Source organism: Thunnus albacares, chromosome 20, assembly GCF_914725855.1.
Source record: "Thunnus albacares chromosome 20, fThuAlb1.1, whole genome shotgun sequence".
Classification (NCBI taxonomy): domain Eukaryota; kingdom Metazoa; phylum Chordata; class Actinopteri; order Scombriformes; family Scombridae; genus Thunnus; species Thunnus albacares.
In genome coordinates this window covers 2,854,621-2,875,330 of record NC_058125.1, presented here as the reverse complement: position 1 = coordinate 2,875,330, position 20,710 = coordinate 2,854,621, and the positions used below count along the sequence as shown (strand labels likewise).

At 37.5% G+C, this 20,710-nt stretch overlaps 1 protein-coding gene across 2 annotated transcripts; it reads right to left on the bottom strand.

Annotated features, from left to right (window-relative positions):
• Window positions 1-3,134: 3,134 nt before the first annotated feature.
• On the bottom strand, window positions 3,135-19,482 carry mbtd1 (mbt domain containing 1). Of its 2 annotated transcripts, XM_044337464.1 has the most exons (17): window positions 19,311-19,481; window positions 17,033-17,237; window positions 16,761-16,894; window positions 16,553-16,667; window positions 16,374-16,456; window positions 16,157-16,274; window positions 15,440-15,574; window positions 15,255-15,343; window positions 14,853-15,087; window positions 14,644-14,699; window positions 14,336-14,440; window positions 14,054-14,201; window positions 13,811-13,893; window positions 12,618-12,852; window positions 11,630-11,701; window positions 9,408-9,560; window positions 3,135-8,909 (listed from the first exon to the last, which is right to left on the bottom strand). In XM_044337464.1, the coding sequence occupies exons 1-17, from the start codon at window positions 19,329-19,331 to the stop codon at window positions 8,791-8,793; spliced, it is 2,106 nt and encodes a 701-aa protein (XP_044193399.1). In that variant the 5' UTR covers window positions 19,332-19,481; the 3' UTR covers window positions 3,135-8,790. The 2 variants fall into 2 exon arrangements, with proteins under 2 accessions (XP_044193399.1, XP_044193400.1); XM_044337465.1 differs by lacking the exon at window positions 9,408-9,560 and having other exon boundaries at window positions 19,311-19,482.
• Between the last annotated feature and the right edge of the window lie 1,228 nt (window positions 19,483-20,710).

The following is a 20,710-nucleotide window of genomic DNA, read 5'->3' as shown; positions in this document are numbered from 1 at the left end:
CTGTCTCTTCTGTCATTGGTCAGATTACATATGGCGCTAATGTAGATGTGATCCTGTGTAACCTGCTGAACTCCACTATAGAGATAAATGATGCATTTCTGATGGTTGATATCTGCTCTCGAGCAGGATTATTTAGAGAAAAGCTTTAATCTGAGGTTAGGAGGTTTGCTTTGTGCTGTGTGACAGCAGCAGCAGGCAGAGAGCTGTGGGTTGAGTGCAGTGTTATTTAAAGTGAATGCAGTCCGGAAAATGCCAACTTGATTTGTCTAATTCAGTCTCTTTAATATGGAATTCCATCTTTCACAGACTGTTGCTTGCTGAGCTGCAGTGGAGAGAAATTCTTAAAGACCCTCCGCTTGATTTGTGATCTCAGACTGCTGAAGTCACATTAGCTTCACCTGAATTTAAGAATTATTACACAAAATGCAAGTGCAGTTTGTCCTCATCTCAGTGTAGTCTGAGTAGACTAAGGACATGTATGGCAGGAATAAATACATGTTCATATGGACATGTGAGAATAAGAATCTTTTAAAGCAGTAACCCAACAAGGGATACATAACCTCAGAGAATACTGTGGAGCAGCTCAGCTAATTAATAAACCAGAAATTAATTCATAACAAAGTGCAACCACATATTTTTGTCTGAGCAAAATCAACACATAAATAGAAGTACATTTGATGCCAAGTATATTTATTGTGACAACAACCAATAAACTACCAGCTGAGATGGTGCCTTAACAAACACTGTGCTGTGTGAAAGCTAGTTAGCAAGACAGCAGCAGGAGTCAAATACAGTTAAAGGTGATGGATGAGTGGTTAGAATATTCATCTTCTGTCTCCATGTGACAGTCGTGTGAAGAAAACAAAAAGAGACCAAGCCAACATTGACAATTCCAGAATCACTATAATAATATTGATTTTTAGATCATTTATATATATATATATATATTTTTTTTTTTAAACCAAAAAACATCTGGTTTAAAATGAATGAACACATTTGGAACATGATGATGTGTTGATTAAGGGGGAACTGAGCTCATCTGACTGTGGAGCAACTTCTGATGACAAAGGTTGGTTTATCTGAAATATTGATACTATTCCAGATGTCCGTGGTATAAAAATGTGCAGTACTTGCACACTGAAGCTTGTTTGAGATAATGTAGCTTTCAATTTACATTAGTTTATTTATCAGCATGAGATAATGCTGTTTACTGTGCCACAGTAATGTAACACTGACTTCATTTACACAAGTGTGTATTTAATTTTCATAGTTTATGGAAACAGATTAATAAAATGTCTAGATTGATAGAATAATACATTTAAAAATCCTAAACTTTACAGCCTGTATTAAACATGTCAAGTATAGATGATTTGTAGGTCTTTTAATGTTCATGCCAAGTTCTGCCTGGATTAGAGCCAAGCTGCCTGTGGATAAAGGACACCGTGCCCTTGAAAGATTGAAAGTGCTGAAACTCTCGACAAAGAGACTCCACAGTGTTTGAAGTCATAAGCCTTTTTATTCAGTGTAAAAGTCAGATCTTACAAAAATCACCAGATAAACTTTCACAGCCATGCGGAAACAGTTTGCAACGCCTGTAAACAAAGAAGCCATCCATTACAACCAATATAATGATCCAAACATTTGGCTTTATTTACAAAGTCTATCAAAGCTTGATCACAGCACAAATTTACCATATGAAAGAAAACTGGTATACACTATCAAAAAGATGTACAAACTTTAAACTGCAATCTAATAATGTACCTCAAGGGTCAGTGTTAATATCAATAGATTTATAACTATTAACATAGATTTTTTTTTTTGTGTATTTGTATCCAAAATAAATTTTGCACCATTACCCTCTCAACTCACAATTATTTTCAGACAATAGTAATCCCAATACATTAAGTCATTTTTATCAAATATATATAGCACCACAATATAATGGTTTAATATAATCGGGGGCGGGGGGAGGTGGGGGAGGGATCACATACAAAAGACCCGTGTTAGTATCCAAGAAAAAAACAAATACCCAACTCTGGCCTCCTCATCACTGCCCACGTCCGGCTGAACCAGTTCAGGTGCAGGAAGAACTCTGCCATAATAAGTCTTTGCTATGGAAGCCCATTACCGCCAGGAATAGAAAAGAAATGGATGAAATGTTATGTATGATAAAAATAAAAATACTCATGGTAAGTCAAAACTATTAGATAGAGTCATAATTTTGACTTACTAAATCTAAGTTTAGAAGTACTGAGTAGAAATTAAGAGATAGCATTTCATATTTTAGACCAAGTCAAGAATAAAGATAGTAAATCAAAATTATGAATCACAACACAAAATTTACTCTAAACTTTGAATATTAAGTCAAATTGTGTTGTCTAACATAAGATACAACATAAAAAAATGTGATTAAGCCAAATTTATAAGATTGTAAATTGAAATTATGAATTACGAGATAAAATTATGATTGGAATTATGAGATAGTACCTTCAAGATTATTATACTTGTCAAAATTTTGACTGGTTATCTTATAGTTTTAACTTACCAAGTCAAATTTTGTAATTTTGACTTAGTTTCTCTATTTTTTATTTTTTTCATGCATAATTTTGAATGTTTTTTTTCTTTTCATGGCAGAAATGGGCTTCCATACCTTCCTGATCACAGTGGAAGAGGAAAACACAGACAGACTGAAGAACAACCAATGACGGTTACAACAAAAAAACAAGCTCAGCACGACATCGGCACAACGCGTTCTGTTCTACATGCATTCAGTTGATCAGTGCACCTAGTCCCCCCAATCAACTCATTGCTTTCATCTCCAACTACTGATGCCCAAACACTTCAAATACACAGCTACCCGTGGATGGAGATCAAACTTGTTCCATTTTTAGATTTGGGGATCAAGGTGAAACAAGAAAGTTTAATATCTAAAACAAAACAGTGTTGATTGTGCATTTGATTATTTAGGGTTAATCTAAACGAGGGTAGCAGCAGTTAGTCCATAGAACAGTCTTTTTTTCTTTTTTGTACTAAGATATTAATGCAGTTTGGTCATGAAGTACTTAATGCTTCATTCAGAGGAAAACAACTTCTATGTCCCATCCTAACCTGAAACCTACTGTATCTGCTTCAAATGATTGTGAGACACTGTCTTTTATTGCTCATTTGGTCTTAGAAGCTTAGCGTTTCAGCTAAGCTTTGTATCCAGTCTGATCAGTAGACAAATTAAAGGAAACTGGTAGAAAACAAATGTCATATCCCATAGAGAAATAAAAGGAAAACAGGAAGCTACAAAAAGCAGACTGAACCAAAAATGCAACAAACATTTAAGTGTTCTTTTTGTGTCGTCACTCAAACGTAGAAATTAACATGAAGACAGAACATGGACAACATTCATGAAATTGTAAGTGAGATATTCTAAGACCTTTGTTTAGGTAGTGTGGAAGCAAATAAGAGCCGTAAAAACAGGAATCTTATGAGCAACTGCTTACCTAAATGTGAAATTCAACCACTGCCCAATACTTAGTGTTGAAATTTAAATACCACAGATTATATAGCACTGAAATATTTTACTTTGAAAATCATCCACCTGAATTGATGTGGTTTGAATGCCTGTCTTTAAAATATCCTTTAGCTCATTTCAAATGGTGCAATTTTCTAAAATAGCATTGAATATAGAGCTGCAAGTCGATTAATCGATTAGTTGCCAACTATTAAATTAATCAGCAACTATTTTGATGATCAATTTATCATTTTGAGTCATTTTTTAAGAAAAAAACTGTCCAAATTCTCTGATTCCAGCTTCTTAAATGTTTCTGTAGTCCTTTTTTGACAGTAAACTGAATATTGTGGACAATATGGTGGACAAAACAAGACATTTGAGGACGTCATCAAGGAAAGAGTGATCAACATTTTTCACAATGTTCTGACATTTTAAGAACCAATCGACTAATCAAGAAAATAATTGACAAAGTAATAGATTATGTTCATAATCATTAGTTGCAGTTCTAGTTGAATATGTGACAAACTACATTCAAGTTGCTCAAATTCAGTTTGTTCAGTGCCCCTTAAGCTGCAAAATGTATTTATTTTTTAAATCTAAATCTAAAACATCTTTTGGGCTCTAATCTGCCAGAACAAGAGGAAGAAGTAGCCGTGGTAGCATGAATTACAAAGTTTACATTTTTAATCTTGAACTTTCACCAAGCCAATTTGCTCAACCTTGCTTTTTTTTTTTTTTTTACCTGATTTGAATTTGACTTATTTAGGGAGCCCCTGAAGTCCTGAAAGAAAAGATATTAAAAAAATATGAAGTTGTTTGCACAAATTAAAAGATTAAGATTAACTTGAATATAGCGTTTCAAAAACTGGACAGATGATTTTTGATCTGAATTCATGAACTCTTAAAACATTCCATAACTGAGACAATTAGTTGATCTTAAAAAATAAAATCAAGTGTTTCGAATTACTTACTACAACCATATTAAGACAGCTGATTTTCAAAATAAAACATCTCAATACTATAAATTCAGTGGTATTAAATTTCAACATCAAGTATCCAACAGTGATTTCAAAAGTAGTTTTTCAGTCACTAAAAAAACAGTCATTAGGGCACTTATTTGCTTCCATACAATAGATGCACATGATGAAGATGCCTTTGAGCTTTCCAAACCCAGCTGATTCAGACCTGTAGGTATGACCCCTACAACCAAAAAAAAGAAACACAAACTTCCTGAGAATTGAATCATGAACCTTACTGGTAGAAAGAGAAATTATGGATCTTTTACCGTCACTGAGAAGTTTAAATCTCTTCTGTATTTCAATACAGCCTTTGGCCATACAGTGAGTATTCTGTATATGAACCCTTGATCACAAAAATCAGTTATACAATACCATTTTGTTAAAATTATCTCATATGTTAATTATATTAATGTAGTGATCTTGACATTTGCGGGTGCTATAAGTTTTATTTAACATAGCAAAATAATATGGGATCTATTATTATTGCATATCATTCAAATTAGAAGACTACCTCATGTGCTGTTATAAAATTTTTCCATGTTTGGTGTCTAGTCTTCAAGTGGATCATTTTTAGGTCATCATTTTCATTTGCATATGCTAACACACTGCCAGTCTATTTCACACTCGTGTTTTAGCTAAACGTGGCTAGCATCAGGAGGTAGTAGATAAACAGCTGCAAAAATCTAGCTCTAAGAAGAATGAAAGAGAAGGAGTCTTGTCATCTCCACGGCCATGCGTGGCTTTCTGACTAATCAGGATTTGTTTCTCCATACCATCATAGTCATGAAGAATATATATATAGAATCTATGTATTTATGCCACTTTTAGATTCTGTCGTCTTACGTGAATGCTGCCCTCAAAGACTATTGGAAAAGCAGTGCATTGTTCATGTTTCATTATTAACAACAAACCTGTTATTCTGTGGCTCAGGTGAATCATAAACTAGCTTGCATACATATGGCTCTGACATGAGAACAACCTAAGCAATAAAAAAAACAATAATGCTTTGCATATTACCCTAGTAAAAATACAACATATTCTTTTTTGCATTTGGACATCAAAACTGCTTGATTATGAAATTGTTTAACTGAGGCTGTTCCCCTGCTGTTCTCTCAACACAACAGGACTCCAACCTCTTAGTATCAATAACAGAAACCAAAGTTTGATGCTACAAATGCTGAATGTATGGAGTCATGAGTGTGCCAAAAGTTTAGTGTTTAACTATATCAAACTAATTCATTCATTCATTTTAATAGCAATTAATAATTTAATTTATATTTAAATGATGCATGAAAAAACTAATATAAAAATCCTTTAATTTGCTAAATAATAATCTTATTTCCTTGTTGTATATTTAATGGATTAATTGATGATTACATATCAAAATGGAATTGCAAAATCATTTTTCAAAAGGATTTTCAGAGTCCCACTAACACATGACAGCCGGCCGATTAGAGCTCCCTTCGCCTCTCTGTGGTCTCTGTGGGTTGGTCTTTGTTTAAAGAAAAAAAATAATTGTGCCATTCCATTTCAAAATTCTATTATTAATCCATAAAAAGGAAATAAAAATATTAATCTGCAAATGTAATGATTTTTTTTATTTAGCTTTTTAATGCATTATCTAAATAAAAAGTTAAATAATCTATTTGTATTGCTCTTAAAATTTTAAAAATTTTCAATTGATTATAATTAAACACTGAAAATGACTATATTTATTCTGGTGGCATACTCCAGAATCCATATTGGGTATGAATACAGCAGACATGGTCCAAAACACAACAGAAACACCTGTATCTGCAATCTGAATCACTGCTGTAGTGCGACCTTTGACAGTATGCAAGTGATGCACCTGCAGCACTCACATTTTAACCTGCTGTACGGTGATGATGATGATGATACATTGGTCAGTTGTGTTGTAAGACTGAGGTTCCTCCCTGACAGCAGCTACATCCAAACTGTGAAGGTCTAAGTACATACTGTAGGGCTGGACAGTGGGAATAACATGTCAGAGTATACCCTATCATACCAGTAAGGTTTCTCTTTTATACAACATACCCTGCTGCTCACTTACACTCACACTATGCAAATTTGTTTCTCCTTTAGTATTTCTTAAAAACTACGATGATTTTTTTTTTTAAATGGAAAAATTCTCATTTCCACAACTTCATAATTTCTCTTCAACATTACAGCACAGACAAGACCCTGAAATATTCACAATAGTAAATGATACATTCCTGCAATTGCTTTTTTTTGGTACAGTAAGAGAACTGTGTTGTCCTGGGCTCATCAGCACTGCTGACTAGCAGTTACTAATCCACAGTTAGTGGTATTGTGGGATTGCTGGTTACTGCGATAGGTCCCTAGAGCTCCACATTTAGCTATCAAAGCCACCCGACACTGTTTCCTCATTAGATATGAGCTATCTTGGTTAAGCTTATGCAGGCTAATGTAATCTACAGGTTTAAAAACTGGACCGTGAAGGGAAAATTGTGTTAAGGCCACAGTTTTGGGGGGAAAGTTGTAGCTCAAAATGCTGGCATAAAAGTTGTTGTAACAAAAACCAGATATTTCCCACAATACCCACTTAATGTAGCTGAATAGTGTTGGTGGAAGCTCAATGGAATGTGAAAGAGGATTTCTGTAATTAATACATCATAAAAACAATGGTAAGGACTGATGTTTAAAGCTGCACCATGTCCATTTACATTTTTCCATCCGATCACTGTAACACAAGGGTTCCAGGTGCAGCTTAAGTGTAGGATTTGTTCATGCTGAAACATTTAGATTATTTGATTAAAAGTGCAAGTATGTAGACCCTAACCATAATTCAGGTGGTTGCAATCTGCAACCTCACTGCTAGATGCCACTAAAAACCTACATACTGGTCCTTTAATTTTTAATAATCAAGCAATAATTTTAAACTGCCAAAAAAGTTGCAGTGTTGGTGGAGCAAAACGAAACAAAACATCTGAAGACGCCATCTTGGACTGGTAAATAGTGAAAAATCCCATCACAAGTTTCCAAAGGATTAATCAACAAAATTATTTAAAAACTAATTGAAAATATTTCAGTTGAAGTCAAAGAAGTTTTATGTTATCTATATCTTTTTGGTGACTTTGATGGAAGCAGGTGTACCAACAAAGTCCTAGTATGAATGATGTTGTTGAACTTGAATCAGATTTTGGTTCTGTAATGTTTGAATAAGAAACCAATGCAGCTGTGGAAATCTTCTGGCCAATATAAGAGGAAACAAAATTTTTAAAAAAAAAAAAAAAAAGACCAAATATCAGTAATGCTGAGCAGCATTGTACTACACATTGTCATCCAATCACAATTCATAATATCTATATTCTGTAGTTCTATTTGAATAGGTCTCCACATACTATATGAATATAATTACTTTTATGAAACAATACACGTTAAGTTTCCCACACAGCCACCAGAATGCAAATGCAAAAAAAGTACATTAAGACAACTCAAAAATCATCACAAAATAAAAAAGGGAAAAAAACTTCAAGTACTATTAACAAAGTAAAAGTCCACCTGGCAATATTATTCAGAAGAAAATAATCAAAATATACACAACTGTGTTCCTCTCTCTGCCAGCCTCTCTTCTCTCCTCAGGCCAATGGAAATCCTGCGTTCAGTGGCTGACTCTCTGACCTGAAAACAAACCAAAACAACAACAACAACAAAAAAAAAAAGACAAAAAACAAAAAAAAGACCTGGCTCAATAAATGGTTCTCACAGTTTCTACAGGTCTCTGTGCGCTGCCCAGATTGTGGCAGAGGCAGGATGGGCTGATGTTGACTTGCAGGACCCCCCTTTTCTGTAGAAAAAGGGGTTGTTTTTTATCCATCAAAATATCTTGTCTTGTTGGATGTTTCAGACAGGAGAGGAGAGAAAGCTGATCTTACCACGAGGGTGGTACAAAAGAGAATGCCCAAACATCTGTGAACCAGACTGTGCCTGGCTGCTTTCCAACCCTTCAATCATACAGGTTTTGTGAGTGATTATGTGCACACACAGCTACAAGGTTGGAAACTTGTTCAGAAGGATGTTCCGTTCAGAATTTTTCAGAAACATGAAATCGACCCCCCTTCTCCTCTTCATTGCCCATCTCCTGTACTGACTCCATGAAGGCTGTGCCATTGGTCTGTAGGTGTAATTTGAGGCTTGTTTGATTCTCCACGTTCCTGATGCTTGCTGGGGGTTTTTTGAGAGATGTGTCCTGCCCCGCTTCGTCCTGCTCTGTCTGACCTTGTGATCTCAGGGCTCCTGTTTGATGTAGTAGCTGCCCGAGCCGTTGCTCTCCTGGTCGGAGGTGCCCTGTGAGAAGGTAAACTCGTCCACCTCTGCCGTCTCCTCCTTCATTCGCAGGAGAGAGTCTACACACAGGGACAGAGACAGATAAGAGAGAGAGAACAGCAGCAAAGATGAGCCAGTTGTGTTCATGCACTTTGAGGAAAATACAGGAGGGGCCTTTGTCTTTGTTCCAGCCGTTAATGTTAACTCCACATGCATGACGAGCATCAGGATAACTACTTTTTTAAAAAAAAAAAAAAAATCAAATGAAACATGCTTTATGACTGCTTCAGAGTGGAGACAAAACACTAGTAATGCAGAGTGTAATTCTCGCAAAACAAATGAAGAGTGCAGTATCTTTGTAGAGCTTCACTGACCTGGGAAAATATTCATGTGAGAACAATGACAATGAACATGTACAAACAAAGGTTGATTTAACAGTAGGACATGCAGCATCAGCAGCATCCAGCTCCACAGTGAGGTCCTGGGACTGGGACTCAGAGGACTGTCTCCTGTTTAAAACGCAGGCGAGCCTCAGAGGGCTCGGTGCCGTGCTGGTTTTATCGTTAGTGTGACGTTACCTGATTTGTGGGTTTGGTGGAGGTGGGTTCGGGGCCGGGGCCGAGCGGGCCCCTGGGCAGGATAAGGGGGCGGACTCTGCTCTTCGTCCCCCGAGAAGCTCCTCCTCCTGCCTGCCTGACTGAAGGGCCGTCGACCAACCGGAATCTTCCTCTCTAAACACCAAGCCAGACTCGGGTCAGCTACCAGGGGCTTATTACACACAGGTGTTCAATTCAACTGGAACGTGTTCTCAATGTTTAGATTATATATTAGGAAGGAAAGTTTTAAAAAAGGTTAGAGCTTAAGGTGAAACTTTAAATTTAACCTCACACGGTTGTTGATATGCCCATCTGAATAAGCCCCTGGTAAGCTGTACTCAGACTGCCAGACCCAAGTAAGCATATGCACTGTTGTTAGCTACCAAGAGCAAAGCTACAGCAACTGTGTAAAATATATGGAAGTCCATGGCTGGCAATATTTCAATGAAATCACTTAATAAAATTCCATTTTCATTTTTATGACCATGGCGTATGACAAAATTAATAACATTTAAAATCCAATCTTTATGTTTGACATTCAGAATTACTGCCAAAATTAAAAACAACAAAAAAACCCTCAATTAACCATTAATGTAAAATGAAATTGAATAAGACATTTGATTTTCAATTTGGCAGATAATGTATTACATAAATATATGTGTAAATTGGACTTTTGACTTATATCCTTAGTTTAGATCATTTCTAGTTACAAGTGAATAGAAATGGCCTTTTTCATCATTGTTTCATAATCATCTTCATAATGGTTGACAGATTTCACAATCAGGCCTGGGGGGAATCCTTCCACTATAACATTTCATGTTTATTAGAAACCAGCTAAAATCAAGACAAAATTCTTATGTTGAAGTTGAGTTTGCAATTTCATTTTCAAGTTTAGAAATATAAGAAAATTAACATTTTGTAATGTTAATTCTCGAAGGCCTCTGTGAAATCTGTCAAATGCAACCAGTGAGAATTTGACCCTTAAAAAAAAATGACATGAAAAGGTCAATTTCCATTTCATCAGAAAAATCAGTACGTAAATCAAAAGTCCAGTTTGCACTAATATTTTCAACTTTAGGTTGCAGTCAAGTTTTATGCTTAGGGAGTACACTGAAAATCCAGTGTTTTTCATGCATTTTTGAGAATGCAAATAGAATTTTACAATTTTAATATGGATTTTGTCATACATCATGTGCACACAAATAAAATTTCAATATTAGCAGCCATGGGTTTCCATGTAGAAAATACTTTCAAAAGTGTTCAACAAAAAAAGCACTAATTTAGCATTAGCATCTGCTTTTGTGAAACCATAACTTTGGACCTAAACAGGGGTGCAACACCAGACCCTCTGCTCTCAAAAACCTCAAGTATCTCAAACACAAAAACAAAATCTCAAACACTACTCTGTCCCTGTGTGACTCCAACGTGTGCAGGTTATATGTTAAAGGATAGGATCCCATTTTTCCAAAGGTCAGGTGCCCATATGAACTTTGAAACAGTTTTTGTTTGCTGTAATCATCCCCCCCTGCTCATATTGGCCCTGAAGAGATCCCTTCTAACATGCTTCCAATACTAGACAGAATCCAGTCCTCATTCAGTGAAAAAGGTATTCATAATTTATATGAAGATAACATGAAGCTTCAATCAAAACTGAGTGAGTATCTTAGCCTTTTTAGTAAATATTCCCATGACAGTGTGTCTGTGATGAGCTGTGGTAACAGGACAGTAACATTAAGTAAATCAGTATTTTCATATTAAAAGCACTTGAGTTGTCTTCCGACTATTGAAGCTTCATATTAGTTTCAGATAAACTTTTGGAGTGTAGTTTTGCACAGAAGGGATGACTCAGAAGGGATCTTGTCATGGCTAGTTTGAACAGGAGGGATGATTACAGCAATTAAAGCCTGTTATAATGATCATATGTGCTTTAAGACAGACTTTAAAAAATGTGAACCTATCCTTTAATGACTATTCCTCTCAAAAGGGAAAAGACACTTCTTTCACCTTTTCACAACATCTTGCAATGTGACAAAGAAGGTCCAATGAAAATATTCCAGACACACCGCACAGGTGACCAATCAGAGAGCAGCAGAGTTTCCACCAGAAATGTAGCCAGTGACAGTAAGAGGAACAGGAAAAGGAGAAGGCAAAGGAAGGAGTGGAGAGAAGCAAATCCACTCGATAGTGCACAAGAGATTACTCACTTTTCTTTTGGCCTTTGTACTGTTGGGCCTTTTTCTTCTGCTTAGGCACAGATTGAGGCATTTCTCTGTTACCTGAAAGAAGAGACAGGAAACTTAGGAACTTTGATGGACATAGGAGAAGACATTAAACTTTAGTGTTCTCATAAGGGTAACTGTGGTAACACAATGATAAAGTGTGAGGGTTAAAATAGTATTACAAATGTAGCATAAGGATTTTATCAAATCTAGAGTCATTTTGGTGCCAGTATGATATAAGCTTTATTATAAACTTGGATATAAATGAAACATACAGTAAACTTTCTTTACACAAAAACTCTATGATGGCTCTATTCAAACAAAGCCCATAATGGACAGAGTTGCTGCTTCTATAGTATTTGGCACCAGGTTTACAAGAGGGAACACAAAGCTCACCACAGTGATGGAAAATAATGATTTCAGTGATGGATTTTTTAACTTTTTTGCAGTTGAATGACTGTTTATCTCGCCGGCTTAATTAATGTCTATAGTGAACACAAGAGACTCTCGCCTCCCTCTTCTCATTAGTCAAATGTATCTATTGGTCAGAACATTGAATTCTGCCTGACTGTCTATTTTATAGTCTACAAGCTGACACCATCCAGACATAGTATAATATTTAAAGATGGCAGGTTGGGACTGTTGTTTGATTCCTTTTTGCTCACATGCTTTAAGGTTTTTGCTGAACAATAACTTTGCTGTTTCTTAAATTAATGTTATTGAAACATTTTCAATACTGAAAACTGATTTAAAGAGTCATTCAAACATGAGACTGACATGTAAAATAGCCAGCACATTTACATAATGACATGTTATCTGAAATGTACTGATGAAACAAATTCTACTGTTCTGACTCATGTCAGTGGCAATCTACCATTAAGATAACACAAAGTTAACATGTTTGGCCTCATGATGGCGCTAGAGGCAGATCAGATAGTCAGCAAGGGTTCAGCGAGATGTATCAGGCTCTTACTCTGTGAGGCGGGGGGTTGGAGCTGGTAGCCCGTCAGCTGACACCAGCCCACAGGGTAGAGGTCAGGTGACTCGCAGTCCACCCACTGGTCATACTCGTCCTCCCAGCCGTCAAAGTGGATCCTCAGTAGCCGGTGAACAATCCTCGTCACCGTGGCAACACACACAAGCCGCGGCTCCATCAGATCAACAGCCTCCAGCTTCATGCCTTGCCGGAAACCGTGATTGGGAACCTCCTAGAAGACGAGAGGCAGCAAGAACAGTGAAATAAATGATCATTTTACTCACTTTTATGCAATAATAACCTACTCCTTACTTCCAGTAAACAGTAGAAAAGCTCTGATAAATCCTGAATCAATCCTCAATTAATAGGGTAGAACGAGGGGGAAAAATCATCAGTGGTATGAACAGGAGGCTGTGAACACAGCTTTACTCTTAGAGAAAAACACTTCCACCAATAAAATCAAAACAGCTGAAGTTTGACACAATTTCCTTCCCCTTAGTAGATTTCCTCCAGAGCTTTATGCAAGAAGAAATCTACCAAGCGGAAATTGAGTTAAAGAAAGGTCAAGAAAGAAGAATTTAAGCTTGAATCAGCTGGAGCTCCTTTACAAAAAAGGTTCACATTCTCACTTCTTTCACAACGGGTAAGATAAAATGTCCTTCGGGTTGGTTTTGGTGACAAATAACTAACTAGCATTTGCATTATTTTCATTTGTGATTAATCTGGTGATTATTTTCTCAATTAAACACAGAAAATAATGAAAAATGCCAGTTATAATGTCCAACGTGCCAATGTGATGTATTCAGATTGCAGAGATATTCAGTTGACCATCATAAAAAAACTCTCTGAAACAGGTTGGTACCACTGTGAATCCTGGAGCAACAGGAATACAATACAATATGATTAAAAATACACTTTACAGCAGCGTTACCTGCTTTACTGATCAGTTTTACTATTTCTCATCTACAGATTAAACCACTGATGACAGCAATCATAATAGCTCTGTCTGTCTTGGGTTGGTATAAAACCCTGTTGCTGTGTTTTTAAAAACCAAATAATTACAAGAACCTCTGTGAGGACGTTTGATTGTCACAGGTACATCACATACAGCAGCTTAATAACCAAACAAAATAATACCAAAAAACATCAAAACTGATAGAATGATGAGATCTTAATAAAGACATGCCTACCTTGTTAAAGAGCTTGACAGGAGCAGCTATTGAACCTGTTTCTCTGAGGTAGTCAAACCATTTAAATGGCAGTTTAGTGTACCCTGTGGAACAGAGTCAGCATGTGAGACCACAACTTTAAGAAACCATATGCAAGATCTTATTAAACTACTTCAAATCAATAAGTTGGCGCGGAGAGTATACAAGCTCTGTGCCCATTTACATCTACGAGGGCTCAAAGTAACAAACATGAGAGTGGAGTACCTCTAGGGGGTGTGAGTTCAATGTTGTTAATTTCACAGAAGCCGACAGGGAAGATGGAGGGGGAGGTGCCGTGGTAACAGAACCAGTCTGATCCATCCACTGCCTCCGAACCGTCGATCCCGATCATGAGGTACCCGTCTGCCAACACCTAAACAGCACACAATGGCTGAAATTAGTCTGGAGCAGCCCAGTGAAAGGTATTTTAAAATAAAAAAAAACAAGAACAAATCCTTATCATACTTATCACATGATGGAAATGCGGAGCTCCAGGAACACACTCACCTTTCTTACAGTGGCTACACATATAGCTGAGAGGTTGAGGGGGTCTATGGCCTCTAACTTCATCCCATCCCTGAACCATTCCCCACTCTGGTCCACATCTTTCACCTGACATACACATGCAGATATAAAACAGAAGAATTGAATGCCTCCTAATAATGGCATTAGTTGGACATGTTGGAGGAAACCAATGTCAACCATTATAAATCATATATGAGGTCTAAAAGCAACAGACAGCATCTGAATGAATACTAGGTCTACACTTGCATGTCCTGAGAAAGGCATTTTGGATAGTAGAAATAGTGTTTTACCTTCTGGAAGAGCGGTGGAGGAGCGTCAACTTGACCGTCCATTTTCTTTGTTACATCTGAAAAATACATTGACAGGTCAAAAAACTTGTCATGTCTGAAGTAAAAATGCTTCAGCAACACAGGGAAAAAAAAAAGAGTGCAGTGAGCATTAAATGACTTCAAATGATTGTACCACTGTCATTTTTTATAAACACTAAAAGCAAACGCACCGGATCGTTTGAAGCGGTGTCCGATGCTACGCGACCAGCCGATGTTATGTATGAGAGGGCTGTACATGTGGCACCAGAAGTCATCCGACCCGTCCTGGCTCTCCTCGTAAACCAGCCTGAGGCGCCCTCCGATTACCTGCTCCACCAGCGCCACCCGTGTCCGGCACAGATAGTTCTTATCCACCACCTCTACCCGCATCAGCTTCTTAAAGGGGAACTGTATGTTCTCATGTACCTACAGTGAAACATGATCAATAGTTTTAACAAATAAAAGGCTAAATGTGAGGCAAAAAATTCACAGTTTTTTACAATAGTCGCATCATGCTTTTTCGAAGGGGTTCAGCTTCACATACACATATCTTAAAGGACTAGCCAGCTGGCCTAGGTAAACGTGTGTCTCACCTTTTCATTAAAGTCAGGTGGCAGTGTTTTAGCTCCAGTGAGACGCTTCACAAGAAAGGCTTTCCAGTTAGAGTACTTATGCTGTATGCCTGGAATAGATATTACATAAACACCCCGAACAATTACCACCAGCCATCCAAGAACACAAAGAACTTTAACAACTGAAAATTTGTTATAAGGCTCACTTTTTGGAGGTACAAGAGGTTTGCGACTAGAGGCGCACCATCCCACCGGGTGCACCTCAGGGATGCAGAGATTACACCAGAAGTCTTTACTGTTGTCATTGTCAAAGCCCTCATACCGCAGGAGAGCCTTGAACCCTGCAAAACAAGAAAACAGATGTGGTCGCCAACATTAGGAGAACAGTTAAAAGACAGGAATCAAAGTTGAACTATTATCAAATTAAAAGACAAGGGAAATAGTAAAAACTACACTCTAAGACAATCTTATATACTGCGGTCTATCTGGGAGAAAGAAAGAAGCAGCAAAGAGAAAGAAAGGGTGAGAGAGAAACACGGACAGATAGCTAGCAGGAGAGAGGGAGAGATGTGAACTTGTTATTTGGTAATCAGGTGACATAATTCAGTGTGATTCTGTGGTTTATCAGTGAAGTCTCTTAATGTTGACAGACAGACATGTGAAAATGGTCTTCTATGAATGGGCCTATCATATGTGAAACTAAAACCAGCTTTGAGGTTGAGACGCCAACCATGAATCACAACATCCCCTGTTCAAATCTGATCAGAGAGCATTGTTGCACATCATTCCTGTTCTTTCACCACATTAACTGTCATCTCACTACTGTAAGAATCTCTAAGAAACAGAAATGCCCCAAAAATGAAAGTAAGATACACAGTTTTCCTAACATATCAGACAGTTTTAGGGTGGATTTGGTCTCTTACCTGCTAGCTTAATGATTTCTGCTATCCAGTACACCTTAGTGGAGAGGCTGGTATCGGAGTTGATCACTTCAATCCTCACTCCTTCTTCAATGTCTCCCCAGCATGTCCCCATAGGGGCCTGAAGCACAGAGGTAGCCATTAACTTATTCAGTCAAAAAAATAAAATAAAATTAACAAATTAGTGGTTGCTATCAACTAAACTCCAGTTTTTACTTACGTGCTTGAAACAGCTGACTGGAGCTCCGATCGTGTTATTGCTACAGAGATACCGACCCCAGTCGAAGCTCTCGGCAGGGACCACTGACAGAAACAGAAAATGGTGTGAAGCTGGAGAATATTTAAACACAGCAGCACTGTTACTCTTTTCACCATCATGACTGTTTTTTGCTAACATACCGGCTTTTGATTTGGCCTGGTTCTGTTGACTTGCTTGGTACTGGGCGTAAGCTGCCAACTTTGCCATAAGAGGCTGTTTCTGTAAGACTTTTGCCTTTTTTGTTGGTGGTTTGCCCTAGCAAAATCAAAGCAGACATCAGTATGTGTGTGATTATATATGAATCTTAGATAAACTGGGATAGTAGGCATATAGCCATAATGCCTTTACCTGGAGTCTTGCCAAGATGCTAGCTTTTTTGGAATTTGAGGAATAACTCCTGGAACAAGACACACTGCAGAAGCGCTTGGTTTTGGAGTAAAAGGCATCTCGTACTCCGACCATCCCACACATCTCACAGGTGGCTGTGAAACAGAGACAGATAATCTGTTAAAAATCACCAGATTACTACATGTTGGCAAATTGCTTTTTGTCACTCACAGGATTATGTTCCAAAGATGCATACATAGCATAAGTTCCAAACATATTTCACATGCACTGACCCATTCCAGCCTTGCCGTCGGGGTAGGTGTAGACTTGACCATTGTTCTTGATGATGGGCAGACTGGCAGGGATGGAGGGTGCCACCTCATCCTCGCTGTCCTCTGTGCTGGAGCTGCTGGTGGACTCCTCGCTGCAGCTGTCGTAGCCATCAAACATCCCGAATGAGTCTCTCCGCTTACGCTCTGAACGTGGGGTGCGTTCAGCCTTCACAGTCAAGAGAATGACAAAAATGACATTAGAGTCTGAATTAATTCAATACTTTTAGAATGCAAACAACAATTATCTTCCTTAATAATATATCTGACTATTTATCAGAAGTGCTCAATTCACTATTTGGTCTATAAAATATTAGAAAATAGGGAAAGTGACCTTCACAGTTTCTCCAAAAAACAGTCCAAAGCCAAGAGATATTCAGTTCACCATAACAGACAACTAAGAAACCAGTATATATATATATATACTGTATATTTGCAGTTCAAAGCTGAAACCAGGGATTTTTTTGCATTTTGGCTTTAAAAAAAAAAAATACTAAAATGGGACCTATTATACTCATTTCCAGCTCTATATTTTTACTCTGGGACTTCACGCTTCTCGTCCTTTATGCAGCCCCTCAGTTCAGCCTCTGTCTCTAACAGGCAGTCTTAGCCCCTGACTCTATAAGGTCCCCCTCCAAATGAGCCCACTCTGTTCTAATTGGCCAGCTTTGCGGAAGTTGACGAGGGGCAGCCATATCAAAGTCGTGTTAAATTACTGGTGATGCAAACCCAACATTTCCTGCTTTACTATTTCATATTAAAAGCTTTTAAATGACTAAATAATAAGAAACTTTTACCATGACGAAGTTACAGGAAATGAAAGGTGTTCATCACTGACTTAGCAGGGCTTTGTTAGCAGCACTAAAAACCAGTCGACACAGCATCATATGGAGATATTTGGAGCTCTTTGATGAGCGCATCAGTTAGAAATAATGCAGGGAGGAATAGTACAAACAGAAATATCTACAGTGATGATGATGATGATGATGTTTGATGAAGAGCTGCAGACAACCAGCACACCTCCAACAGGTAAACTACTTGTTTTACTTTGCCATGCTGTGTGATGGAAAAACACTCGCGCATGCCAGCTTGACTCAAATCATAGTTTGACATGACTACCCCCAAAACAATGGAAAAACTATGTGTGGAGCAGGTGACCATATACAGACATCAAAAGCTGATGTCAGCTCAGGCTCAAAGTAGAAAAAACTGTTGGAAACTGAGCGTCCAGAGCAGTCTGACGCTGGTGCTTTTTGCTCACAGGGATTACCTCTACATATGTTTACCTCATTATTTGACACTTTGGCCACATATAATATGAACATCTGACATTGTAACATTATATAAATGAAAATGAAAATAAGAAAAAGCATAATTAATAATATATTATTAATTGATCATCAAAAATGTTGCCAATTAATATTCTGTTAATCAACTAGCTGATTGACTTAATTGTTTCAGCAATAGAATACTCTCAATAGATTGTTGAAACAGGTTTAGTTAAAGATTTTTAAGTATTACACAATCACAATTTTCCCTAGATGATATTTTGCAGCCTCTTTAAAAATGCCATGTTTTACAATCTGACCAGGAAAGACAGCCAATGCTGAAAAATGAGAAAATACTATGTAAAAATATTCAGAAAAGCCAAATCTAAACATAATTAGTATTGCAGTGAAAAATGGGGAAATTATATATCTTGTTCATTAGGTCTGCAGGATCCGGAACAGTGCTAAAGTGTTTACTGTTGTCACAGCCTGCCACTTCCTCCTCTGAGCATCACAGCTGACATCCTAACTGGCTGCGTTAACGTTCATTATTTAACCAGAATGAAAAAACAACGTTCTAGACAGTAAGCACATACTAAATAAAATTCAAGATGTGCAAAATAGAAAAGCTAGCTAAAATGGAAGGCAGCGGCGGCCTTATTAGAAAAAGCTCCGAATGCTAACTAGCATTAGCACAACTAGCTAACTAGCTAGCGGAAACCTGTTTTTCCAGTTTATATTCATAAAAGCAGACCACACAATTCAATTTCTTAGCAAACTTGCACCTTCATATATGTAGTTAAAATAGCCGTGGGGTTCTTTTGTTTCTACCATTTAGGTTTTTTTGAGAGCTTTCCAATATTTAACCACTAGCTAGCTACTGATAACAGATAAAAACAAAGGAGGAGCGCTAGGCTCAGCAAATCCTCTGAAATCGGAGGCTCGCGGCCCTAAAATGTCTAAAATTAACTCACCAAATCCCTTGTGTCTTCCATCAGCCCTTCATATAGATAACGTTCTAGTAACCTGTGCTGCCCAGTGCAAAGAAAACCCCTCCGCCGGGGATATATTTGGCTTTGAAATATCAAAGTCTAAATTATTACTACCAAGCAGGATATCAACAAATTACTCTGCTGCTTTTGCGCATGTGCGAACGTAACCTACTTTCATGTGATTGGTCAATCCGGAATGGAGGTCATCGACCGATACAGAAACAAAACAGAGGAACTCTGCGATGGAAATGAATGAATGACCTCTTCAATTTAAACACAACACACCTGTGTCAAACCACCACTAATTTGTGATTAACGATGTGTGTCATGTTTTTAGTGTTGTTTTCTATGATCATTTTAACTTATGTGAAGTGTCTTTGAGTACCCGGAAAAGCGCTCTATAAATAAAATGTGTAAATATTATGATTAATTTACACAAAAGGAACATTTATTGTAAAACTATTTGTTTTATCTTAAAGGACAGGTTCACACATTTTCAAGTGTGTCTTAAAACAGTCAAGTGTCCAAATGAACAGTGAAAGAGGTTTTCCACACTGTAATCATTCCTACTGTTCATACTGGCTATTAAAAGATCCCCTTCAAATGTGCTTTCAATGTAGGTGATGGGGACCAAAATCCACAGTGTGTCCACACAGTCAGTTTTGTTCAAAATATGCATTAAAAAAGTTGGTGTGAAGCTTATATGAGGCTTCAGCATTCTGAGTCATATCAAGTGGATATCTGAGACATTTACAGTCTTTTTAGCATCAAATTCCCTCTTTGTGTTTCCTCATACAGTGTTTCTCTGTTGAGCTGCAGTGGAAGTATAGTAACAAAAAGAGGAACTTTGGCACTGAAAAGACTATAACGTTGACAGATATCTACTTGATTTGACTCATTTGGATGACTGAAGCTTCATGTTAGCTTCAGATAAACTGTGGATTTTGTCCTCCATCACTTACTTTGTAGTGAAGGGATCTTCTAATGGTCAGTATTAACAGGAAGAATGATTATGGCAAGAAAACCCAGTTTCAATATTCATTTGGGTACCTGACTGTTGTTTGAAGACAGCACTAAAATATATAATGTTACACAACCAACATTTATGCCATCCTAAAATGTATAATTACAGTATGAACAGCAAGTAATAGACACAGACAAATCTTCTGACATAAAATAAATCCTTTATTATACAGTGCATTCAGAAGGTATTCAGAGCAGGCCGCCTGGCCAAACTGAGCAATCGCGGGAGAAGGGCCTTGGTAAGAGAGGTGACCAAGAACCTGATGGTCACTCTGGCTGAGATCCAGAGATCCTGTGTGGAGATGGGAGAAACTTCCAGAAGGAAAACCATCACTGCAACACTACACTGATCTGGGCTT